This window comes from Vanessa tameamea, chromosome 12 (genome assembly GCF_037043105.1).
Source record: "Vanessa tameamea isolate UH-Manoa-2023 chromosome 12, ilVanTame1 primary haplotype, whole genome shotgun sequence".
NCBI classification, from domain to species: Eukaryota; Metazoa; Arthropoda; class Insecta; order Lepidoptera; family Nymphalidae; genus Vanessa; species Vanessa tameamea.
The window spans coordinates 12,484,221-12,502,061 of NC_087320.1; the positions used below are offsets into that span (position 1 = coordinate 12,484,221).

At 29.8% G+C, this 17,841-nt stretch overlaps 1 protein-coding gene across 6 annotated transcripts in view; it reads right to left on the bottom strand.

The window, feature by feature from the left end:
• Positions 1–17,841, bottom strand: part of LOC113402342 (cadherin-89D) — a 113,904-nt gene that overhangs the window by 34,138 nt on the left and 61,925 nt on the right. For 5 of the 6 annotated variants that reach the window (XM_026642563.2, XM_026642562.2, XM_026642561.2 and 2 more), the window contains exons 1-2: positions 11,321–11,454; positions 3,487–3,637 (exon numbers count right to left, since the gene is read on the bottom strand). In XM_026642563.2, coding sequence (XP_026498348.2) covers positions 3,487–3,544 — 58 coding nt within the window. In that variant the 5' untranslated portion in view covers positions 3,545–3,637; positions 11,321–11,454. Of the gene's footprint in view, positions 1–3,486; positions 3,639–11,320; positions 11,455–17,841 lie in introns of those variants that run through there. The other variant, XM_064216341.1, reaches the window with a different exon arrangement.

Genomic DNA, 17,841 nt, shown 5'->3' on the forward strand with positions numbered 1-17,841 from the left:
AAAGCAGATAAATCACTTCCTAAGATATTAATATAGATAACATATATGTAATTGCAAACTCATATTATATTTATTTACAGCGATCCATTTGTATTCGACGAGTATCGAATTTTTGTAACTTTCTTTCCCCTCTTTTACGCTTCCGACTAATAATAATAATACCATTAATTTTATTGCCGATTTCGACTAGACTACTGAACTATGTAAAAAATATTTTATAGAACTACTATATTTGAAAGTACAAGCGCACTGTCAGAATCCGATGGGAGGGAAATTCGAACCATTGAGAAATGTTCAGGCAGAGGATTGATATGACGACACATGACGCACGAATGTGGCGATAACTCCCAAACTCTTAACAATTTATAATAATTTCTTGACATTAAAACGTTAAACGTTTCTTGACATTAAAAAGCTTATTATTTAATAATATATTTTTTTTTTGTTTAAAATTATTCAAACCTAGCTCTTAGATCAAGTATTAGTAACAAAATAAAGTTTATCTAATGATTGTTCAAATGCTGACTAAATTAATTTCCATTGAATGTGTTACAAACTAGAAGAATAACATCAAAATGCTTAAATACAAAAATAGTTCTGTAGTATGTAGCAGAACGACAAAAGACAATCTAGATATACGACAATTACGTATTTAATACATCGGAAAAAAAACCTACGACAAAGTAAATACCATTATTACACCGTTCATTTCCCGGACATACTTCCAACAATACGAAACATACTCAACCAAAGAAATCACATAACGAACTGAATATGAGAAAAATACTTCTTAATATTGTATAGGCGCTAAGTAAGGCGGGTCCCACGACCGATATCAGAACAATTGCAATCAAATTTAACACTTCGCATAAGCTACTAGAGTTTAATTTCATTTGTCATATTATATTATAATACAAATAAATACGTTCAGCTTTCATAGATCTTATTACGTATACATTAGGTGCAAAATTGCATAATGAAGGGCTAAAAATTCAGCAATAATACTCCAGTCTTCTCGGACTAATTAATTCGGTTGGCTTAGAAATTCATGGGAGCTATAGATTTGTTTTATTGAATGGGAGTGAAGCAAAGTAACTAAATTGAGGTCGTTATTACGTGCTTAACAAGTGATCCTTCGTGACCTCGGTTTAAACTAGAACTGTTATGAATGATATGAATGAACTGTTAATGAAACTTTTTGTAAAGTAATAACTTTGGTGGATTATCACAACATATAAACCGAGTATGGTAAAATCCAACATTAGTTGATCTACAATAAATTTAAATAAGTGTTAATTGAAAAATGTCACAATAGAGACGGAGAAATCACTGCCAATCTATTTAACTCGGCTTTACACCCAAATACGTAACGATGAAGAGATATTATGATAAAGTTATTAAGATTATATAAGTATAGACTACACGGACAGACGCTGAATTAAACGACTGACAGACAGTATTAAATTAATCTAGAATTACATAATAGAAGAATTAAATAAACTGGTCTAACATTAATTTTGACTTGGAAAATGCTGTTCAAAAAGCATATTAACACTTAAATCGTTTTAGTTCTAATACAATTTTACACTTATATATATTTTTTTATTGTTATTAAAATTAAAACGAAAGCCTACGAAGTTATAGTTTGTATTCATTCAGATGCAAATGATCTTCAAAAGAGTGAGAGCGGTGCCGCCTTTAAAATCGATTTAAATTTTTTATGTTCATAAACATTTCCTTCGAATTTTCTCTACCGTATATTTCAATATTTTTGCCGTTAAGCTTTAATATTACATAATGTAATATTTATGTTTGGAGACTTTCGCGTTTAAAATTAATTGACCACAATTTAAATTTTTGATTAATATATTAATGAATAATCTAACTAGATGTTTACATGTATAATATCGTCAGTTTTATTTTTTTTATCACACCGTTTACAATTGGAAACTTTTAAACGTTACATAAAGTATATTTTGCGTTTAGGTTTACTTTTATAACGAAGTAACTGTCCTGAATATGCACTTTCAAGGCAGTTACTGCGTTATACATCCCAACTGGTGATGAACCGTTGGCCGCAGTGACTACCAGCATTAAGTTAATATAATTTTCCAAGAACCAGTTATAACATGTGTACAAAGTTAGTTCAAATTAACCTACTATGGTCACAGTGCTTACGACGCACGTCCCAGACATTACGAGATTGGATCTCTTCGCTCCACATAATGCAGATCTGTGTCGCTAGATGACTCGCTTGTAACAAGGGAGCTTGGGATTATTGTGAGTTTTCTCATCATCTTCAGTATGATAGAACTTTTTATCTAGCTGTTTTTCGCGGTTTCGCCCGAATCAACTTTAAATTATAAATATACTCGTGCCCGTACCGGCTGCACATGAGTACATATACAATTTATAGATTGCAGGACAGATACGACATAAAAATGATTTAAAATACATTTAAATATATTATATATATATATATATAAAAGACACATTCATTACAAAATGAACGCAATAAACGTCTAGTTATAGCTGCCTATCTCGATATTGAAATGATTGCAGGTATATTATAATACAAAATTGTTTGCCAATACAAATGCACTCTTTAACTTGATACGAAGAGAAATCGGGACAAAAGCTTCGTATACCTTACAACGCACGGAAGTGTATCAATGCTAATTTTATAAATCCTAAGCAGCACAATAATATTTATCGATCGTAAGATCGGATTTTACGGTTAGGTATTAACCATGGAGACAGTATTAAGACGGAACATAATATTAAAAATTATATATTTCTTTATATACTTATCAAAGCAAAAAAGGCCACAACTCATTTTTTTAATAAAAAAACAAAATCTTAAATATTTTAACGTTCGATTTTGAGTACTATCAGTAATATGATATTTATTATTGAAACATATCAAGTCTTTATATTTTATTGCGTAAATAATACTTTAATTAAATTAAAGAAAAGAACATTGTATTCGCTTTGATTCAATTATCATGTCGGAATTCCGTGACACGTAATAATTAAAATAAAACTTTATCAACAAAACAAAGGATAGATGATCTCGAAACGAATCGTTCATTTTTCCACAAATAAGTTCCGCCAGAGAAAGTTGGAAAGTTGATCTTGTGAACCCCTGGCCATAATTAACTCTTTTAATAGACTTGTAACATTAAGGACAGTCAGTACGCGGTCTGCAGTTATTTAATAATGCTATTAAGTAAGTTTTAAACTAATTATCTTAATTATTATTACAAGTGAAACTTTGTGTTGCTTGGTTTAACATTTTTGTGGAGAGGTTAAATCGGGATAAAGAGAGTTTATATAGATTTTGTAGCTCCAATGGTTTTTTTATTAAGACTCCTCTCATACTGTGTGGAAGGATCTACGTGAGGCAACATGTATGCTTTATAAAATTGTCGTGATTTCATTTAAATTCATATTAAATACATAAGAAAAATATTATATTATACTCACATATCGCCGTCTCAACAAGTGCGAATAGCACTAAAACAACTCTAGCGCACATCGTCATAGTACATTAGATTTCAACGCGCTCGCATCCACTTCACACAACACAACACTATAATCCATTGGGAAGTCTTCATTAAATGGTTCTACTGGTAATCTGCAAAAAAGAGAAAAACGCATTTTTTAATTTATCAGTTTAAACTTTACATTATAAAAATGTAACAATAATATTATACATATAATATAAATTTCATGATTGGATAAATTATATATTGATCATATGACGGTCTACAATCATTACAATATTTATAGATCCTAAATTAAAAATGAGAGCACGTCAGTACCAAAACCTTAGTATAAATGATCAGTTATTCATTAATTATTAAATAATAATTGCGGAACGCTAGACAAGACTTTAAGATAAGGTGATGAGTCAGATTTGATTGTCTTTTCGACTGTAGTATTTCGACAAATATATTATTATTGTTGAAAATATCGACTATGAAGTATATTATGTATTTACTTATCAATATAATGCAACCCTTAATAGCCGATTTGGTGATTGGACACTTAATGATAATAAGACTATTATGTATTATGTTAGAGTCATTTATATAAAAAGAACTACATACATAACTTATTGTAAACATAGCATATAAAATTAAATATGAATTGTGATCAAGGCGATTAACTCACATGATCATTACATGATCTACATATTATCTAGATCGATTTATCATTGAATAATATTAAATACTAAGTTTAATTGAAAACGATAGAGCAGATTTTGAAAAATCTTTAATTAAATTGCTTTGGAAAATTGTGTCAAATTGTGAAATACCCAAGTTTTTTACAATTCTTACTATAATTTCTGTAAATCCATTTCTATGATTTATGTTAATCTAGATGACTTACATTTGGTTATAAATCGTTTTTTTATAAATTACTTGCATAATAAAATGAAATGGTGTTTATCATTTCAATTTAGAATATTATGTAATATATTTATATTTTATTCGTATTCAATATGAAAACGTAGCTACGTAAGCGGATCGAAATAATTAAGCACCCCAATGAACCGTGGCAGATAAACGTGTAACGGGAATCAAACCCGTTACACGCCGCCGCCTCCCTCGGGCAACTGCGTGTAATGATCCTTTGTAGCGCGCGAGTATTATAATTTTCTGTAGTACATTTAAAGTCTGAATAAGAATGATTTTATGTTGCGAAGTTTTCTACTTCCTAGATTTGTTTGCTGAAGAAGAGAAATGTTGTTTCAAAGTAAACCAATTTTGTTAGTCTAATTTTATAAGTCAGTTAAGTAATATACAGAAATTAATAAGAATATTTTGGCGCTTATTTCTTTTAATAAAGTAATATAATACAGTTGTCTCGTGTACACTAGTCAAAGAATAGTATCTAACGTCAGGTTACCTATCTAGGATAGTCTAAAGTAAGATATCAGAAACGTTTACCGACGGACAAGTTAATTAGCGATTATCAAATTCGTTCATGGAATGTACCACATTTTGAAAGGACATAATTATTTCATGTATTACATGATCAAAGTTAGACAACATGACAAATGGCTAATGCTTTGAAATTACATTAATCTCAAATCGTTGTTGTCGTAATAGCGAATTATATTATAACGTACGTAAAAAATCAATAGTTGTACGATTATCAAATTTAAGGCAAGTTTTTATTTTAGAAATGCTTATCAAATCAATTCATACATTATTTAAGGAGACTCCTAAAATCACTCTTGAATCAAACTAAAATGAATGAAGTAAAATGTCGGATTATAGATTATATCGAAAGAAAAAGTCTCGAGAAAAAATTCTCAACGTGATACAATTTTATTTACATATCTTGAATCAAAAATCAGAATCAAAATACTTACTTCATACTTTATTCAAGTAGGCTCTTCCAAGCAACTTTGAATCGTCATTTAACAAACTATTTAAACTTAAGCTACCACCGGTTCGGAATGTAGATTCTACCGAGAAGAACCGGCAAGAAACTCAGTAGTTACTCTTTTTCAATATCTAAAAATACAGTCATGTTAGACAAATACAATTATATTATATGTACGTTATGTCTCCCGCCTGGAAGTCAACAAGAATTAACTCCATGCTTTTTTATCATTAATATAATCTTGTATCGAATAATATGCCTTCTTTATCAATGAATAAAATTGATCTTACTACAAACATTTGTTAACTTTGTAAATTTGCAAAAGCAAGTCTAGCAAATTAACAAGCAACCGTTGGATGGACTACCTTCTCACTTATATACTGCGAGAAGTACAAATAACTCCTTATAACGTCAATGCGCCAACAACCATGGGATCTAATCACATCCGAGCTAGGTATATACACTGTCTCTCCCCAACGAAAAACAGAACAGATACAGAGTAACTTTTTTATTGACGTATATTGGGCATTGGAATGAATTATATGTTCCTCGCTAAGCTGTTCAAAACCAAAACTTACAAGTGTATTTACAGCTATGATAAATTCTAAACATTATTGGATAAAAATATGAAATTCAACGTCACGACAAAAGTTTAAATTGGAAGCGGCGCAGTTCAACAATAGTTTAATTATACAAAATGTTTGCTTCGTCTGGTATAGTTTTATTTAAAATGCTTTAGTGCTTTTATATAGTCGTTATAAAATACGTCTCAATATTTATCAGTATAAGTTATTATATTTATTAGTATTTTTAGAATAATATGTAATGACACGTCGGTTGCAGTTTGCAGTCAAAGCGCTTTCTAACATCGAATGCATTACCGATAACGGAACGGTTCATTGATCTGCGTTACAACTAGTAACTTCCCGCAGATTCACACGCTATTATATGTTAACATAATATGCGTACATAAATAAGTATGATATCATTCGTACGTTGCTTCTTGGTAAACTTAGAACTTGTATTGAAAAATTAAAAGGCTATCTCTACACAAGATTATATAGATTATATGGACCGAGTTAGTCCAGTAGTTAGAACGTGTGACTCTCAACCGCCGACTGTGTGTCCTAACCGGGAAGTACCGCTTATTTTTTGTTTATAATTCTTTATGTATGTGTCGCCAAAGCGAATTAGAGCAGTGTAGAGAAATAATTATTATCCTCAATTAAAAAAATAAAAAAATTTTAGCCCAATAGTGGTACAATTACAGGAGTTGATATAAAAGCTTGGATTTAGCAATTAATAATATAGCAAGATATACAAATTTAAATATAAATAATTAAATAAAAAAATATTTTAAATACATGCAAAACAATAATCACATTTATTGTAATATTAATTATTGTATATACTAATGTATATTCTTCTTTCTTCACCACGGCTCTAATACCCCCTCACTAATTTAAACATTCATAATTTTTGTAATATTATAAAGGAATATAAAATATTATGACAAGATATGAAGTTGTCTATTTTAAGCGACTTGAGACTTAATTCGCAGTTTAGCGAGCAACCTTATAATGTACTTTTCATACCAACCTGTATGCACATCATGAAAATCTCTCTCATAGTTTTTTTCATAAGTTGTAAAAAAAAATGTTTATTATTATTTTTTTTACATTTTATTCGTTCATTCTTCATCTGAATGAGTTCAAAGTTTGTCGAGTCATTTATGATACTCGCGTTAATGTTTTTGTTTCGATTACATTTCAATACTAATAGGATAATTATAGTGATGATGCATTAAAAAATATATAAGTACGAATTTAAAATTATTCTTTTATTATACTAAATTAATTTTAAGATTGCATAACATTCATTAAAATCATCGAAAATACACGGACGAAGTAACATATACTTCTGACATCGTCAAAGCGCCACCGATCATGGGAACTAAAATGTTATGTTTCTCTGTACCTGCACTCACTCAATTACCCTTGATACCAGAAACCATCATTACAGAGCTTCACTATTTGATAAGCTGCCCGGAAGAAATCTGATCAAATCGTAAAAATGTTAAACCGGAAAAAATAATAATATCATCTTCGTGGTAATATTTTCGTACACAGTCTTCCTTATAATACGATGTAGAGTGAAATCATTCTTATTTATTTACTAATCGTATCGCTTGTTACGAAGTGTATTACGATTACAATTATTGAATAATTCGAAGCGGAAAAGATTGTCCAATTTGCAAGTCAGACTTACATTGCGATATTTCTATATATACTGTTATAAATATGTATACGTATTGTGTTAATAAATACTAGAAAATACGGTAACAGGTTGCATTTTCATTAATGATATTATAATTAATGATTGATTTGATTCTCGGACTATTTATAGTCTGCGCTTATATAAAAAAATGTGCTGATGTTATTTTTATTTTATATTTGCAATTTGATATGCTTTGAAAGTTAGTACGAATTTATTGTAGAGTTTTATAAAATTGATTATTTTTTATGCAAGAACAAAATGTAGAGACAGTAAAAAGGTAAGGTGGTGGACTAACAAATGGGCCATTTGATAGTAAGTGGTCATCAGTATGAGCTTAGCTAATGTAAATATTAATAAATCCTCATAGCACCAATGCCTCAACAATGTTGAGAACTAAGATGCTATGTCATTAACTCACCCTTTAAACCAGAACACAACAATACTAAGAATTGGTGTTTGGAGTTAGAATATAAGATGAGTGGGTCGTCACATGGTCACGTGGTGGTTTAAATCTCTCTAATATATTACCGCTAGTTATGAAAGAATACCCAGACAGAGAACATTTCTTGTACACCATTTTATGCTCTACATTTATTTTTAAAACTAACTTTGCTACTCTTATGGGCTTGTTTGAATAAAAAAAAAATTATTTCTATACTTACATCTTTAGCTGCTGGAAATTGTTCTTTACTTGTCCACATTTACGTTATTTCAATAAACATTAATGATATCCTGGATATTGACTTTCATTTGTTAAGAAAGTAAATATTATTTATTTTGTATGTTATAATAATATATTGTATAGGATACAAGGTTATGTTTTATTAAAATTAATCTACTTACTTGGTAGTATATTACATATATCCAGATTCAAGTAAAACGGTTTGCACAACTATAATCATTATTTCTGAATCGATATTATGTCAATGATTAATAGAATTTTTTTAGTAGTCTAGACAAGATTTTATAACAGTTTTGTTATACATAATTTATGCAGAGACAATTAAAAATAACATTAATTATTCATTAGTCGTTGACTCGTGTCAATACATAGCTTGATAAATAATTAATTATTATATGAATATATATAAAAGATAAATACATAATAATAAAATAAATATAAAAAACTTATATATGTACATATTTTTGTTATAAATTTTATATAATATTCACAATATACTACGTCACATTTTAAAAATAATAAAATATGTAAAGATATTCTAGAATTAAAAAGTAATAAAATCTGATTCGATTTTCAAACAGCCTAGACGGTTGAAATACAAATATATAAAGGAATATATTTCGATTTTGAATGGATTGTTACAGACTTAGTCGTACGATTTGTGCAGGTAGGTATCACACACATATCAGATATCCTACGGCTAACTGTTGTGTTACAGTTTGAAAGGTGAACGATTTAATGTAACTGCAAGCACAAGGGACATAACATCATAGCTCCCAGGGTTGGTGGCGCATTGGTGCGAAAACAAATGGTTAATATTTCTTAAAGCACTAATGTCTATGAGCAGTGGTGACCACTTACCATCAGGTTGCCCATCGCTCACGGCTTACTTAACATCATATATTCCAGTTTTATTTAAAAAGCAAAATACAAACGCAAAACGAAAAACTACTATAGTATTATAATATTTATATGTGCGTTAATACTATGTAATGCCGTTATGATTACAAAAAAGTGATAAACCTAGATTTTTGACGCGAGCTAAGTTCTTAATATATGTAACTGGTTTTGAACTGTATTTATTATAGGTTAATGATTATATATAAATCTTTTTAATATGTAAATATTGTATGTGCGACCACTTAAAAGTTATCCATGTATCTCGGTTTGTTTCGTTAAATATATGAATATATCCTAGATTGTCTAGACAAATAACTAAACCAAGACATAGTCTAGATATAAAAATAACCAAAATAACATATATATATATAACAAGCGAAACCATCGGCAAAAGTTGTTTGTCATATCTTATATATTAAAATCGATTCGCGCTGCATCTAACAGTATGTTGGTTTGGTTATTTCCATTAAACAATAGAAAAAAAAATACTCCTCATTTATTTATAAAGATAAACTAACTGCCCGACGTGACTTAGTCCGGTCCTATCTAAGCCATCAAGGACTCAATCAAATTCACACAAAAAAATCATGAAAATTGATCCAGTCGTTTAGGAGAAATTAACTTATATGCACACGTACAGAAGGTTAATAAATGTATAGAAAGATGTTAAATATTTATATATTTTGCATATTTTACATTAATTTACGGCTTTACCTTTAACTAGGGAATAATAAGTTAGTGCTGTCTTCTTCTTTCATATTAAATCAATCGCGTTAGAAAGAGACACGACCGTGCAAAACATCCGCTATGCATTTTTTACAAGAAAAACAGTAAATATTTATATGATTTTTTTATCGTTTCTATAATGTATTATTCAAGTATACGGATGGCTAGTTGTGTTATATGAAAGTATATTTTATTAAAATAATATATCACGTTTACAATTGGAAAAGAAAGTCAATAAAAGTTATTCTTTATACAGCTCTAATTGTCTCATAAAATTATATTGAAAATATATTTAAATTATAGAATAGAAAATTTATATTTAACGACAATCAAGTTTAACAGCGAAGTTTAGCTTTCAAATTATATTGATAGTTTATATGTATAGTATTCTATTTTAAACATATTATATAGCTACTCGTCCCGGCTTAAGGTAATATTAGGAAAAACAAAGAACGTGCGTATTTCTTTTATGGAAGGCCTCTTCGCAGGTTTCTCACCTTAAAATAGAGGACAACGATACACAAAAAAAAAGTTCTGATTGCAATATTAATTCTTTCATCTTAATATTCTTTCTATACCAGATATTGAAGATCTTAAAAACGATTATAAAATAATGCAAATTCTTGATCATGTAAAATTGATGGTCAATTGAAAGAAATGGTAATACAAGTATTCTTAAATTTTGATACTGGACTTAGTATAATATAATAATTTAAAAAGAGTAGCGGCAAAATTACAGTCAAGAAATAAAGATGGGAAAATGTTTGGTTGGTGAATATTGAATAACTGTATTGAGATCCATTTCTTTGATTAGAAAATCTGCTAATCGTTGTAGAATTGGTTTGCCTGGTTAAGTTTTAGCGCGACGATATCAAAGCAAATGTCAATAGACGGTAGTGGATACATAAAAACTTGGGTTGTCGTATATCCTGAACGGGTAGAGAAAAATTCACGCAGTCGTCTGTCTCTATTAGATAAGGTAGAGACGAATTAAAAAAAAAAACTCATTCAAGATTTTCATTTTGGACTGGGAGTTTTAAAAGTTTTACAACAAAATTTTAAATACTGATACTTGATACTGACGGTATACAAATATCTGCAACGTTATAAGTCACACTTTAACAACCATAAACAAGGGTAGGCCCTGACTTTGTAGCTATCAGTGGATTGCAGATTTTTTTTTTCAGAATATTAATTGAGTAATAAAATTTTAAAGATTGGAGAAATTTTGAAACTATCGAAACACAGTAATTTTTTTTTGTTATATTGCTAAATACTAATTATAAAACTACTTAAATCATAGCTTTACTTATCAAAATTAATAATTTTGAAACTTACCAAATATAAATAAATCCACACACAAACACTGAGCACGCTTCACAAAATTTGACATCAAGTTTCTTCCAAGAAAGCGTCAAATTCGCTAACTACATAGAGCGCGTGGCGTGCGCACCTCTGCGGGTCCCGGTGCGACTGCGCGTGCGCCGACAGTGTCCGTTGCATCTGCTTACGTATCAGATATGGTGGTCATTTCTTATTGCGAACTTCTGTAGAACAAACAATTAAAATAACATAAATACTCATTTTTATTTTATTTGAAAACGGAAATATGTTAACGTTAAAACAAAATATACTATATTTATATATTTATTGGGGCTATTTTATATACCAAACACATCACGTGTATTTGTAACATATATATGGCACTAGAGAAACAAAACAACGCAAATAATAAATAAACACAATACAATCTTGATCATAAACATTAAAGTATTAATATAAAAAGCTCTTTTAAACTTAAAGGAACGACGAGCATGGTGCTGTATATTTCCGTTTATTGCTAATATTATTTAATAATCAATAATTTATGAACATAAATTATAACATTTATTACATAATAACATTAAAGAAAATAGACAGAATTTAAATATATCAGTGTTAGGTAAAAGTTGCCTCTTTAGGTTTGGAATTAGGCATTCCATTCTCTATGTCTAAAAGTGCAATCATTGTCACCACTTACTAGTAACAACTTCAATTAATATATTATACGATAAACGACTGAAAGGTTAATACTTCATCTTCTACAATAAATGGCTCACAGGCACTAAAACAATAACTTTTGGCATGTTAAATGAATTTACAATATTCAACACCAAACGTATTTCCGAATGTGCTATTATTTTTTGTAATTTTACAAATAACCTTTCGCGATCGTGTGAAAGTTCTGACTCGTGGTCACGACCGACACAACCCGCTTACGCTCTGGTTCGCATCACGACATGTGTTTTGGTAAAATTTCTATAGAAACGATTTGAGTAATCTTCAACATTCGTTATGCTAATCTTGATTTGAATTTAGAATTCTACGTCGACTTTGTTTTCATTATAAAAAGGCTGATTGAAATTTAACGTTGTGCATATTTCCGTTCACAATATTAAGATAATAAAAAGTTACACCAAAAATTTGTTTGCATGTGGAATTACACTAAAATGTTATAATAAATATTTTTCACCTACGTATATATTAATACACACAAACATACAACATTATTTTACTACCAATGATATGTTCACCGGTTCCTCTCGGTAAAATGTACATTCTGAAACAACGGTGGCGTTATATTTATTTCACGGAAATTCAAAAGTGCTTTAGTCTTAAATGATTAGAATTTAGATTTTTCCAACATCATTTCAAATATTTATAGTTATTACCTAATTATTTGATTATATTGATTTGAGGCAGAATATGTGATAAATCGAATACCAAACCAGACAGGCTGACAAACTGAACTACAAACTTTATCATCATTATATAAATTAGAAATTTAATCCAATTATTATTAATAAAATATCGGTCGACGGAATTACTAATGACTCTAGCGACGCTACTTCATTGGACGGAAGTAATTCTCGGTCACGTAATACAGTTCCTCGTCTTCCTTCCTTCTAAATAAACATAAATTAACTAAAATTTTCATAATATTATGATGTAATTTCTATCGTATTGAATGATATAAACATAGTAATAAAGGTCATCTGATCCTACTGTTTCACTTTTAACTCGTCAAACGGGTTTCAGTTTTCTAGTATCGCGTTGAATCAAATGTCAATGATATTAGTTAAGCTATTTTATAATAGGAAAAGTTTAGATTATGACGTGTTCAACCGCTTATAAAAAATGAGTAGCAAATTGTGTTTGTAAGTATAAATATACTTCCTCATCACTTTAAGGGAGTCTCTAACATAAATATCTAACATACATATGATATTATTCACTATTGTCTATTATGTTCCTCTTCATGTATATAAAATGATAGTAACCGTTATTTCAAAAAGATCTATATTCTTATGAATATACATAATATTGTTGTGAACATGTTGTGAAGTAACTGTACGTATACTCACTTTATTAAAATCACCCCGAAAGGAGTCTCGGGCTCCAAGATTATAAATAGACCGGACAGCTCTTTTTTCCAGTATTTTTAGCATACCCTAAAGAGAAATTCCATAAGACATATTACTATGAAAGAATCTAAAGTATACTAATCGTCTAAAAGTTAGTTGTCTTGCTTTTCTGATCGCGCATGCTGCGTAGCTGTGTCTCACGATGTGATGTTTTCGCATGAGAGAATTGAAAATTGAACTAGAGATAATTCAGCAGTGCTTACTCGAAATCGAACGTAATCTTCGATATAGGTTCACGTGTTCTAACTACTGGGTGACTCGACTATTTGCTACTTACACAAAAATTAAGTAAAATGCCTTTATTGAAAGATGACTTTTACTTTGTAAGTTAATAAAAAAATTAAGTTTTTGGGTATTGGCATTGATATAATATCATAACCAAATACGTATTTTCTTTCACATACAGCCAAGTCCAAGTATATTAATGTAACGTGTACTCCATATATTAAATATTCGTCTTATATAACATATTGAATCCAACGTCAATTTATAGGTTTCGTTTTATATAATGCCAACTAGCGAGTGACTTGTAAAAAAAAGGTTAATTAAAAAAAATGATTCGTTCTAGAAATAACAATGGTCATGTAAATAGCAGATTATATCTGCTAAAAGAGAGATTTTACAACAATTAAAATCTATTACGGACATTTTTTTAAAACTTGTTTATGAATTGATTGGTATCACAATGTATTATGCATAATTACGACAAACGAGTTAATTAAATTTGTACAAATCATAATTTTAAGTTTATAAACATCTTGATCGTGTTGAGTTGTTTTTTAAATTGTAGCAAGAATGCATTGCCATTTTACAGATATTAAAATGTTGGTTAGCTGCTGATTCCACTTGTAAGTGGAATATTAGATAACTGCACAGGTATTACTTTTGTTAACTTGACGTATTGGGCACAACGAAAATAATCATTTCTTAATTACATCAATTTGTTATAAGTGTTATAATTGAATAGATAGAGATTTATCAATGAAAAAAAAATGTGTTAATTATAATGTAAAATGTAAAAATATATATATATATATTTATTAGTATTTTTTGTCTGTGGCGAAATTTGTATGTGACGTGTTTTTGATCGGGACTATCAGTTGAACTTAAATTATCCTCTAGATAGTTAAACACAGCGTGCTCTCTGTCATCTATACCGAGAACTATGGAAGGTATAAAAAATGTTAAAAACAAAAGTTGTGGATAATTTTATCCTCTACAATATTAATAATGTATACAAGCGTAAACAGGAAACGAGATATTTGTAATCGATGGATATATATTTCCTTTGAACTTAGTTAAGGGCAATCGGATGCTCTACCATATGTAGGTTAACAAGTTAGAGACTATGAAAATAAAAGTCTGTACGAGTTTATACCCGGGTATCGCAAATTCTGAGGTGAAACTACAAAGATGATAAAGATGTTGTATGTCATATAATATATATCCAGACAAATGAGAACCTCCTACTTTGTTCAAGGAGGTTTAAATGTGTGTAAATTAAATAACGAGATTAAAAGTAAGGCCACGAGCAAATGTCGAATATTACTTTCTGACAGTCTAGTTCTACGTCGAGTTTTATTTGTCCTTTCAGAATAGTTCTAACTGTTCATTTCAAAACACTTCAAATTGTCCTATTATTTATGTTGAGCAAGAATAAATTATACTAGCAATAACATATTAACTAACGGTATGCTACTCTGAGGTCCCAGGTTCGATTCCCGGCCGAGTTGATGTAGAAAATGTTCATTAATTTTCTGTTGTCTTGGGTCTGGGTATTTGTGGTACCGTCGTTACTTCTGATTTTCCATAACACAAGTGCTTTAGCTACTTACATCTGGATCAGAGTAATGTATGTGATGTTGCCCAATATTTATTTATTTATTTAAATGATGTCCACGCAACGTTAGCATAAAATAAATTATAGTGCCGTTATAGCTCAGTGGATAGAATATGCGAAGATATCGAGTTCAAATACAACCGAGAAAAACATCATGGGAATTCTTGCTAATATAAAGTGAAAGTATGTTTTATATGTCTTTCCAATCTGTATAATCTACACATATAATAAAATTGGAGTGTCTATTTGTTATCTTAAATAACCGCTTTTTACTAAATACCTATGTATATACACGGTACATAAACCAAAATAGCATTTATTCAAAAGCAGTTTACGTTTTGTCCGTCTGTTTGTGCCGGCTAATCTCTGGAACGGCTGGAACGATTTTGACGAGACGTTGCTAAATTCAAATGCGCACGAAGTCGCGGGCACAGCTAATCAAGAGTAAGTTTGAAAATAACCTCAAAATCTCCTTAGCTTTATCCAAATGTCGGATAGGTTATAAATAACAAAAAAACAGAATCATCATTTCAGTTTATTACATAGTTTTGAGCAATGTTGTTGATTCATGCGTTTGTATAAGTGTAGCGTAACCCCGATATTTATGTAAGTACGCGATGTAATAATATACTCGCTACTAAACGTACACGACTTGAACAACGTTAAGCAAATGAGAGAATGTTAAGAATGTTATAATTAGTCAAATTTAAGCATTTTGTGTTAAATAACTCTAAACATTTATGCTTAAATATCTTAAATGGTTTTTAAAAGTTGTTATATATATCATTTGAATGGATTTACTGTACATTATATAAAACTAAATATTGTTTTGTAAACATATTATAATAATTATTATGGATTAAGTTCAGTGAAGCTAGTCATTTTTTTACTAGAAAAATTCGCGTCATTAAAGACTTATTTTAATAACCGGTTATTAAAATAACATTGTAAAAAAAACAACTGCAATAACATTCATTGCTTCATCTTAATCTCTATTCAAAGTTATCATCGAACTAACTCAGTAATGGATGCTTTATTAATTCACAATACAATTTCACACACTAATGTGAACGTCTTTATACAATGATGTTATCTTTAAGCGGCATTTGCATAGTTCCGGTTTTTGGCGATTCCGTTCTCACTTTCGCAGGCCGGGTCACAGGTTATGTCAGCTTACGCAAGAACAGCGGGCGCTTTGTTATTATTTCCATCTTTGTGATAATTTATCAAGATTATCAAATATGCGACAATATATATTACGTAATTATATTTTATTGTCGCTTTCAAAATTTTACTTTCAATGATTCCTTCAGAGAAAGAAAGAGACGACACTACTTTTAACAATAGCTAATTATTATGGGTTATACCCTTGTAGGTTAATTGAGTAAGCTCTCAGTACTTGATTGAAGTCTTCGGAAAACTGTTCAAGAGCTGAAGGATTTTCCGTAATAGATAATTTGAACTCAAAATGAAGAATTCAATCAATCAATCAAACAAAATTGGTTCGAACCTCAGATATTTTTTTTCACCAATTAAATAATGAATGCGATTAAATTTACATATCTTATGTAAAGATCAACAAATACTGAGTCTACGATTTTTGTCATCTTTATAATAATTATTGACTTAAATACTTCATGTTATTTTGTGAATGTATATGTGTCTATAACACATTTTAATAAGGACATACCGTGAATTCTGAAATAAAAAATGGGCTGCATTTTTTGTTTTGAATTCCAAAGCTACTGTGGATATTTTCTACAAAATTTTTTCAAGGAACATATTTTGTCAGATAAGGACAATATAAAAATAAAAATAAGTCAATTAAAAAAAAACACTTTTAAGTGTCCATGATACCTACTGTGTAAATCAATGAAGTAATATAAAAATAATATGTGATAGAAAGATTTATGTCAAAAAGTTCGTAGCATTACATACATGCTTGGTGCCAAGTTACTTGATAAAATATAATTATAGGTTTTATAAAATACAAGGCAGTAAACGTCTAAATGAACGAACTTAACCGTTACGTAATTGTACAATTCACATCTGCCTAAATGTCATGTTTTTAATGAGAAGAAATTTCGAAAGGATTTAATGCCCACATCACACGTATACTTCCACAAGAAACAGTTTTCTCGTAGAAATCTTTTTCGATAATATAATTTAAATATAGCAAATGTTCTTAATGAGAGCCGAGATGGCCCAGTGGTTAGAACGCGTGCATCTTAACCGATGATTTCGGGTTCAAACCCAGGCAGGCACCACTGAATCTTCATGTGCTTAATTTGTGTTTATAATTCATCTCGTGCTCGGCGGTGAAGGAAAACATCGTGAGGAAACCTGCATGTGTGTAATTTCAACGAAATTATGCCACATGTTTATTCCACCAACCCGCATTGGAGCAGCGTGGTGGAATATGCTCCATACCTTCTCCTCAACGGGAGAGGAGGCCTTAGCCCAGCAGTGGGAAATTTACAGGCTGATTATGTTATTATGTTTATAAATGTTCTTGATAATTCTTCTATGATTTCGATCACTCGTATATTTGGAGA